The 10,043-nt window shown below is 42.3% G+C and overlaps 1 protein-coding gene across 3 annotated transcripts in view; it reads right to left on the bottom strand.

The window, feature by feature from the left end:
- Positions 1–2,513: 2,513 nt before the first annotated feature.
- Positions 2,514–10,043, bottom strand: part of ABCA9 (ATP binding cassette subfamily A member 9) — a 64,506-nt gene continuing 56,976 nt past the window's right edge. For 2 of the 3 annotated variants that reach the window (XM_073883199.1, XM_025889964.2), the window contains 5 exons: positions 9,530–9,649; positions 9,204–9,344; positions 8,275–8,354; positions 4,885–4,940; positions 2,514–4,755 (listed from right to left, as the gene is read on the bottom strand). In XM_073883199.1, coding sequence (XP_073739300.1) covers positions 4,657–4,755; positions 4,885–4,940; positions 8,275–8,354; positions 9,204–9,344; positions 9,530–9,649 — 496 coding nt within the window. In that variant the 3' untranslated portion in view covers positions 2,514–4,656. The remainder of the gene's footprint in view (positions 4,756–4,884; positions 4,941–8,274; positions 8,355–9,203; positions 9,345–9,529; positions 9,650–10,043) is intronic. The other variant, XR_012375405.1, reaches the window with a different exon arrangement.

Here is a 10,043-nt window from a genome sequence, read left to right as displayed (position 1 = left end):
GAGTCCAGCGGATTGGAAATGGGCCAGCACATGTCCCAGGCCAATAGCAGCCACCGTGCCAATCTGGGGCATACTGTAAATGACCACATGGGCTGGAAAGTTGGGACACTCAGGTTGGAGAAGAGAAAGATGCATCACAGTGACCACAGATGCTACCCACAGAGGGGAGAAGAATGTGTCTCTTCTTGCTAGATGGGATGCTGCCTGAATCATCAATTGCCTAATAAAGCCAATTAGATCTTCAAATTGACTTTATCCTGGGTATTTTAGATTACATATTATTCATCTCATCTACCTACCTGTCCTGCACTTGGTTTTGTGTCTCCAGTTAACATCCTAATGGATGTGCTTTTACTGGCGGCTCCATTAAGTCCTAATAACCCTAAAAGCTCACCTGGAAAAAATATATTAATGATAATAGAAAGATTATTAGACGTCTCAGTATGTGGCTGACTCAGTTGGTTAAGAATCTGACTTGATTTTGGTTCAGGTCATGGTCTCAGGGTCATAAGATTGAGCTCCATGCTCTGTGCGGAGTCTGCTTGAGATTCTCTCCCTCTCCCTCTGCCCCTCCCCCCACTCACATGCGCGCGCTCTCTCTCTCTGTAAAATAAATAAATCTTTTTTAAAAAAGTGTGGAAGGGGATACAACGGGATTCATAATAGGAATAGAAAGCCTGAAATTGAGAGGGAAACACATAAATTCCATGAAGAAAGAAAGAACTTAAGTAAATGGTGTGACAATTAGCTTGACAAATGTAAAAGAAAAAAGTTAGATCCTCACATTGTGCCTCGCACAAAAAGCAAAGTGTAGGTGGAATCAAGAGAAAATGTAACAAATAAAACTTCAGACCAGTTGGAAGGAAATACAGAAGAATATATTTTGATTTCCAAAAAGGAAAGAGTTCCTAAAACAGGACACACACAGACACACAATCACAGAGTAAACATTATAATGTTCAATCATAATAAAATTAAAACCTCAATACAACAAAAGAAATGATAAACAAAATCAAGATTAAGAAAGTTGAAGAGCTGGCAAACGTGTAAAGAAGTTGTCTGAAACAAACAAAACAGAAAAAGGAATATCCAGAATAAAGATCCCTTAAAAATACATTAGTTTTCTTTCTTTACTTTTAAAGATTTTATTTATTCATTTGAGAGAGAGACAGAGAACACAAGCAGGAGGAGTAGCAAGCAGGGGAAGAGGGAGAAGCAGACTCCTTGCTGAGCGGGGAGCCTGATGCATGACTCGATCCCAGGACCCTGAGATCATGACCTGAACCGGAGGCAGATGCTTAACCATCTGAGCCACCCAGGTGCCGCAAAAATACATTAGTTTTAAAAGTCAAATAGGAAGGTGGACAGATAATACAAAAGGACAATTCACAAAAGAAGAAAGCTAACTGAGAAGATACTTGACTTCTCTGGAAAGCAAGGGAATACAGCCTCAGAGAGCAATGAAATACTGTATACTCTTATCAGATGGGCACAGAGAAGGGCAATACTCAGCACCGCAGTGGATATAGGAAAATAAATTCTCACATAGTTCAGGTGGGAAAACAGAGAACATTGGGGATATGGGCACGCACACACATTCATGCCCAGCAACTCTGCAATTTCTCTTCTAGGTCCATCATCTAGACATATTCTCCCACACGTGCTTTAAAGATCTATGTTATTCTTGGTGTAATCCTTATATCATCAAAAGGCACAGAATCATCCAAGTTCAAAATTCTGGTAAGTTTTCTATTTCAACACTGCAGTATTTTCAAACAAAGTGAAGATTATGTTTTTGTCACAGGGAAAAGAGAATCTGAGAGTCTCCCCACATCAATTTAGTGTAAATAAAATAACCTCGGAGAATTAACAAAGTACCCCTTAAGTTGTGTTAGATAAATCACTGAAGATTGGTACTTATCACTGTATTAACATGGCTAAATATTATGGCGAATCTCAGTTAGATTTCAGACATATTAATATGTATTTATGGAAACAAGAGACATGTACTTTTTTATTTTTTGAGAGGGAGAAAGCGTATGCAGCTAGGGCAGGGAGGGGCAGAAGGAGAATCCCAGGCAGCTCCACACCCAGCACAGAGTCTGATGCGGGGCTCGATCTCACGACTCTGAGGTCATGATCTGAGCCCAAATCAAGAGTCAGTCACTTAACCAACTGCCTCATTTAGCTTTCAGTGCTCTTTGCCGTACTTGCTTTTTCAGAGGTTCCACTGCTTTGGGACACACCAGTTTGCGAGGGTCTTCATTTTCCCTCACCGAAATCATTCACAGACCTTTGTACAACACATTACTGAGGCTTATCCTCTCTTTAAAAATTTCAAAGAGACGTGAACTTCAAACAGATGTTACTCCAATGCCTACAAATTTTAAAATGTGTCTTATTGACCGTTTTTATTGCAAATTTTCTAGATTTCTTCAAAAAGAACAATTTTTGTAGTTTAGTCCAGAGTATTTAATGCAAGACACCAAAACCCCCAAATGAACAAGATCCACTGTCTTGAATTCATTTTTTACTTCACTCCAAGATGATAAAATTACCAAGCAGTTAGCTTAAGGACATATAATTGTAATACAATGGGGTAATTTGGACAATATCTGGAGATGTTTTTGATTGTCACACTCAGGTGGAGATTGCTACTGGAATCTAGTGGGTACAGATCAGGATTGCCATTGAATATTTTATAATACACAGGACAACCTCTCCTTTCTCCCTCCCCCAACAAAGAAATCTCTGGCACAAAGTGTTAACAGTGCCACTGTTGAGAAAAGCACATCTAGTATGAGAAAAATAAACCCAGTATCATTAAAGTTATTTATTCATAATCACTGTAATGTTTTCATTTATTAATTCCTTGGAATAAATTATTCTTACTTTCTACTTCAAATACTCCACACATTCACTCAGTATAACTTTGTAGATCTAAGTTAGGTCATCCCTTCTTGGCTTTTTACAATACAATGAAGAGTAGACTTCCATGTCTTGGGTTGGAAGTTACCGTTATTTGGCTATACTTTGAGGCAGGTGTGGCACAAATGGGCTGAAAGTAAAGGAAGGGTCACCCTTGTAGAGTTGATCCAGGCAAGGACTGGGGACAGGCAGCTTAGAATCGTTCAAAGGTCTTTGGCAACTGCATCAAGAAATACTTACTCCAGGGTTTTGTCCCCACCCATTTCCTGGCATGATCTGTGTTAGTTAAGGTAATGTTGACTATCCGTTGTAACAAACAACCCCACAGTCTCAGTAACCTCAGTAGCTCAATACCACAAAGTGTTTTGTAGGGGTTTCACTTTTTGGTTTTGCACTGGAGTGTGTGTAGGTGTGTGTTTCATGCCTTGGTCCTGCACAGACCAGGGAGCTCTGTAGGCAGCTCATCTCCAAATGGTGACTCCCAGGCTAGGCACCAGAAAACTTGGTTTCTGGTGATGTCTCTCTTCCTGGCTTGCAGATAACCACCTTGCTGTGTCCTCATGTGAGTGCACAGAGATATGGTGTCTCTTCCCCTTCTTATAAAGATACCAGTGTTACTAAGGCCCTAATCTTATGATCTCACTGAACCTTTATCTCCTTAAAGGCCCTATCTCCAAATACAGCCACACTGGAGTTTGGGGCTTTAACATAAGAATTTCAGGGGAACACAATTCAGTCCATAAGAGCTAACAACAGCAATAGTAGCAAGAACAACAAAAAAACTTACCTAAATAAGAGTATACAAGTATATCGCACTGATTTTAAGGTGTTTACGGGGTCACCAGTTGGAGAGGTCATAACATACATAAACATGAGAAATTAAGATCTGCATAAGAGTAGACCCTTGCATCATAAGAAAACATACAAAATCAGAAATATGTTTCAAAATTGTAAGATATGTCATTTTTAAACTTTCCTCAACTTGATTATTCAAATTCTTACTGAAATTACTTAAACAGGTTTCAAATTTCCTTGATAGTCACAACAGACAAACCATAGACCGTACAATATAAAATGTGAAAAATGACAGAAAAGGAAAATCCATTTATTATGAATAAGCAAAAAACAACAACAACAAAAACAAACAAACAAACTCTGAATTACAAAATGCAAATACTTGTTGGGATGAGCACCAGGTGTTGTATGGAAGCGCTGTGTCACCATATTCAACACCTGAAGTTAACATTACACTGTACGTTAACCAACTAGAATTTAAATAAAAACTTTTAAAAAAGCAAATACTGTGCTGTTCTGTAATCACTGCCTCTCTTTCCCCTAAAATCAGGATTATGTCTTATTTTGTACTTGTGCACTTTATTCAAAAGGATAAGAAAATATTCAAAATTTTGATGTTGAAACAACGAAAATAAAGCAATCTCTGTGTCATCTTGAAGAGATCCAAACATTCTACAACAAATGCATTTTCGATTTACTTCTGTATGACAGGTGGGATTTAGTTGCCGGTACAGAGGCCCCATGGTCCGGTTTTGAGACTGTTCTCACTGCCTTTTCTCCTTAGTCCTACTATCCATCATGTTATTGAGAAAAATGGGGACGTGAGTTTCAAAAGCATTTTGTATCACATCTGAAATAAGATATATTAATTACATAAAATATTATCTTTAAAAAGAGGCATAAGACTAAAAAGAAACATAGGGTATTTGGGGCTTAAGGGTCTTCCTGTGGGAGGAGTTTCCTCTTCACTGAAGGGTCAAGTTCTTCCTCAAAGTCATCCAACTCCTGTTCCTTGGAGAGCTCCAGGAAAACCTGAGACGGACAAGAAATAAAGAGGGAGAGATGTCACGCTGCGTCCGTAGCTCCAAGTGAGTGCAAAGCATCCGCTCACACTGTACATTTATAGTGCATGGATGAACCGAGTCACGCACACTGACCCACCTGCTCCAGGGTGGACTGGGAGAGGCTGTACTCCTCCAGGTGGAAGCTCTGTTTAACTGCAGAAGGATGGACGGATGTTAAGAGTTCATCTATTTGGAGAATTTTACCAAGTTATGCACAAAATCTACATACACACAGATTTTAAACATGAAGGATAAGGTGATAAATATTCTCGGACTAAATATGGAAGGACAGGGGCTCGCTTGGGCAGCACATATGCTAAATATGGAAAGGCAAATTCACCCTGTGGTCTTGTAACAGGACGGAAATACTCTCCCATTGTCCTAGAGTTTGGGCAGGGGCACACCAAACTGGAAAACAATGTGCAAGGTCCCAGACCACCTAGGCAGGGTGAGTGGAGAGACAGTTCCCCTGTGCTAGAACACTACCATGTGCCCCTCGACGTTTGCCTTCACTCTCTCTACTCTGCTCTTTGCTCTATCGGCTGACTTAAGAGGCTTTTTCTGGTGGTTTCCACTAGTGGTAGCTCATGAGGAAGGACAGAGGAGAGGGGAGGTCAAGGCCTTTATTCCTTCACTCCCTCCCTGACATCAACTTTGTCCCTTGATTGAAAGTCACTGCTTCTCACGAGGCCACAAATTCTACATGATTCTACTCCCGGGTTCCAGCCGCTGCTTCCTCTCTCAGTCCCTTTGGACCTGAGAATGGCAACTTTTTCTATGAAGAAGTTCTTCTGCTATGTCTAGTACTGTGCCTTGCCTCTTGGCAAATGGTCCCTGCCTAAACCAAACTTTTTTGAATTATCCTAATTTTAAGTTGACCATCTGTTATCAATGTGGACTGTGATTAAGACCCCCAAATGTGCAGATACATAAAAGGAAGAAAATAATGAACCGAGAGGTAAGACTAGAAAGCAAAGTTTTCTTGTGGGCAGTTGTCCAGATTGCTGTGGCATTTCCTTTCTCCCCTCCGTGGACAGAGGATCTGGTGGGATTGACCTATAATCTGGGGACATGGGATTGGGTCCTTGCCTCTAGTCTGGGAACACATAAAAAATTGTGGACAGTGATGGCCCTGGACTGGCAGAGTCTGGAGAGGCCAAGATGCTGCATCCAATGGAGGTCCTCCAAGAGATTTCTTGGAAAGGGAAAGGAATTCCAAGAAGTGGCCCAGGGGCTGCAAGAGACCAAGAGACCAAGAGGAGAAGGCATCACCCACCCCAGAGTAGAAGCTTTAGTCAGAGGTTACAGATGGGAGGGGAGAGGGAGTCTTCAAGGAACTCCTCTCTGCACAGGAGGCCCTCATGCCATAGTCTGGCTCTAATGAGCAAATCAAGCTTTGCTGTCATGTTCTTCTTCCCTCTCCTTACACCCCACACCAGAGAGGCTCAAAAGATCAGTGGATGAGCAGAGGAGGAATAAGATAAGAAGGGCGATAAAACCAACCCTCCCACCTCCCTAGCTTCAAGTCTCCAAATATTAAGCAACTAAGCAACTCTGACCTGGAGTGGGCATGCGAGGCTGGAGTTCTGTGCAGTTTGCAATACACCAAAGTGATCTGATGCTATGGGGGAATGAGTCTATGTAGCAGGACACAGGAATAGTCACAGCACATGGGTTGTGCTCACACACTATGGGGTCTACCTCATTCAATAAATGTATTGAGCCTGAGAAGGTAACTGTATCTCACCTAACATTTGGAGGGAAAAAATAATGCTAACTTACATTTCCATGACACAGTGGGGTGGAAAACTGTGATAAAAAGTTAGGTTCCCCCCCCAAAGCAGAACTTTAGTTTTAGCAAATGAAACACAGCAGAAGGAATCTGAGGTGGGAGGGAACATGTTTAAAAGCAGAAACATTAGAAGGCTCTGAAGAAAAGGCTCACTGTACTCTAGGGACGCAGCTCTTTCTGGAATATCTCCCTCCCTGCTCCTAATTGGTCATAAAACCGTTCATGTTGATCCGAGTCAGTTGTGGGAATCCTTCCCACAGGAATGATGCAAAATTGGTCACTAGGCTAGAATGACCACTGTGAAAAATGGTTACATGGACCTTAGAGCAAAGGTGACCAGCAGAAGGAGGAAGTAAAAAGAAAAGCTATCTGGGGCAATCATAACCTTGTATCAAGGAGAAAAATATCTCTAAGAACTAGAATGTTTGGGGCTTCTAAAGACAGACAGGTGACAAATAAGAAAGCACAGATCAAGAAGAGGGGGACATCTTGGCTCTTTCCACAGTTTGGCTATTGTGGACAGGGCTGCTATAAACACCGGGATTCTTAATCTCAGGAAACAAACTGACGGTTGCTAGAGTGGTGGGGGGTGGGAGGGACGGGGTGGCTGGGTGATAGACATTGGGGAGGGTATGTGCTATGGTGAGTGCTGTGAATTGTGCAAGACTGTTGAATCACAGACCTGTACCTCTGAAACAAATAATACATTATATGTTAAAAAAAAAGAATATAGCAGGAGGGGAAGAATGAAAGGGGGGATTCAGAGGGGGAGACGAACCATGAGAGACTATGGACTCTGAGAATCAAACTGAGGCTCTAGAGGGGAGGGCGGTGGGGGGATGGGTTAGCCTGGTGATGGGTACTAAAGAGGGCACGTTCTGCATGGAGCACTGGGTGTTATATGCAAACAATGAATCATGGAACACTACATCAAAAACTAATGATGTAATGTATGGTGATTAACATAACAATAAAAAATTAAAAAAAAAGAAGAGGGGGAGAGGGGCGCCTGGGTGGCTCAGTTGGTGGAGTGTCAGACTCGATTTCAGCTGAGGTCTTGATTTCAGGGTCAGAAGTTCACACTCTGGGTGTAGAGCCTACTTAAAAGAAAAGAGAGGGGATGGGGGACTCAGCTTTTTATTTCATACACTGGTGTGATAGGCAAAATCGGAGCCCATGATAGATCAACGCAGTTATGTAAAGATCCCAATCCAAGAGTCTAGACTTGGCTTAGCCCACCTCAACAGAGAGGAACCTCCTTATCAACATCTAACGCTATCTAAGAGTACATACAGACAAAAACAAATGTCTTTTTTTTTTTTTTGTATGAATTTGTGGACACTCCAGCCCTAAATGCCAATGATCTCTTCCCTCTAGAGTCTCATTCAATTAGGATAGGACTTCTCAACCTTGGCACTGATGACATTTTGGTCTGATCCTTCTTTGCTGTGGGAGGGAGTGGACCTGTGTGCATTGTAGGATGTTTAGCATCATCCCTGGCCTTGACCTACAAGATACCAGTCGCACCCCCCAACTCCAGCCCCAGTTGTGACAACCAAAGCTATCCACAGACATTACTGAATCACTCATGGTTGAGAACCACCATTAAAAGTCTTAATACTTCTTATACTGGTTTTATGCAAGATTTGAATTTCTCTGTTTCCTGGAGTCCTATCTCCAAACAGTCACTCTTACCTATCTCTAATTTGAAGAAAGCTTGCGATAAGGGGTGCACATCCTCAACAGGCAACTTATAGACCATCAGGGAGGAGTACCTGCCAGGAATGGAGAGGGAGGCTGAGCTCCATGTTTCAAGAAGACAACCATTAATGGATGCATGTCTAAAAAACAGCAACAATGTCACCAACAATTTGTCTTGATGTACGTGTCTGCAGAGCCATGGATACAGTGGTAGTGGGAATGTTCTTTAATCAACAAGAAGTCACTTTATTCAAGCAGAAGCAGGAGGGGGCTCTCACAGTATGGCTCCCTCTTGGGAGGAATGGGAGACAGAGGAGACCAGCAGCACTTGCACCCCAAGATGGGGAGAGGCAGGATGACTTATCATCCTTCTTCCTTAGTGAAAAGAGAATAGCATTTAAGTACAAAGAACTGAGTTCACCTCTTGGCTCCACCACTAGGATTTGGCATGATCAAAATGACCTCAAGTGCCATTACCGATAATAATAAAAATGCTAAGAGCCACCCCTCACTGAGCTTTGACAGATGCCTGGCACCGGGTCCCGGCTTTAGACAAGTGGTTGCATTTAATGGGGATGGTTTTACCCTGTAGAAAGGATCCAGATGACCAAGGTCCATGCACACATTAGGACCTGGCACATGATAGAGCCGCCAGGAATGTGAATTCCCTTACAACAATCAGCTTCCCAATCAGTACTTTGCTCTCTTATATCCCTCCTGTGGAAGGAAATTCCCTTGGAATTGGGCCTTTCTCTAATAATTAATCAATAAATAAAATCACAGTTAATTAGAGATTAACCTCTAATTAATTAAGTCACAATTACCATAGAGCTAACAAAAAAAGAAGAATGATCAAGTAAAGCTTTTATTTCTCTTTGCCATAATAGAAAAACAAAAAAGATGAAACAAGCCAACCCCTTTACCTTTCCTGCCGAGCAGCCTGGGGGAAAAGTCTCAGAATTTCGCAGTGGAGCGGCTCCACCTGGGCAGGGGTCTTCACCTTCATCTCTAGCAGATACTCTTTACCAAATTTGCTTTTCAGGTGTTGGATGGAACCGATACATCTGGAGGTCAGAGGAGGATGAAGTCAAGGAAGAGAAGGAGAAGATAAATCGATTGCCAGTGACTTTCAGCCTCTGGAGTCCAGGGCCAGGCCACTCCAGCCCCGGACAGTGATAACCCTGTGCAGGGAAATGTCCTTTGCTCAAGGCCCACTGGGAGCCAAGGGTGGGTTTGAACAGGCACCCACCTCAGCCTTCCGGACACCATGATGGCCACGCGGTCACACACGGCCTCTGCCTCTGCCATGTAATGAGTGGTCAGGAGGGCGCCCCTCTCCGTGTTCCTAAAGGTGGCCCGGATCGCCTGCCTAAAGGGAGGTTAGGGGCAATGTTAGCTGGTGGGAATGCTCAACGTAAGATGTCTTCTCATCTTTTAAACACGTTTTACCAGCACACATGAAATAAGTCGTGAATTCGGTTTAGACAAAAAAAGGAGTTTTGGAGGGACAGCATTCATGTAAATACCCAAACTATCGGGTAGAGTAATATAATTCAGAACGTGGCTGGTGCTGAAGGTAGAAGATGATATTGGGTAAAAGGTTATTTAGAAAAATGCTGAATTCCAAGGATATGTATGAGAGGGCAGTGGGAAGAAAGACAGAAAACGAGGAGCACTTATTTAAAAGCATGATAATAATGATATAAACCCTAAAATACAAAACAGCAGATTTCAGAATCGTCCTAAGAACTTGGGATTTCTTT

Source organism: Callorhinus ursinus, unplaced genomic scaffold (assembly GCF_003265705.2).
Source record: "Callorhinus ursinus isolate GAN/ISIS: 27379988/994484 unplaced genomic scaffold, GSC_fseal_2.0 scaffold50, whole genome shotgun sequence".
NCBI classification, from domain to species: Eukaryota; Metazoa; Chordata; class Mammalia; order Carnivora; family Otariidae; genus Callorhinus; species Callorhinus ursinus.
This window is presented reverse-complemented; position numbering and strand designations above follow the sequence as displayed.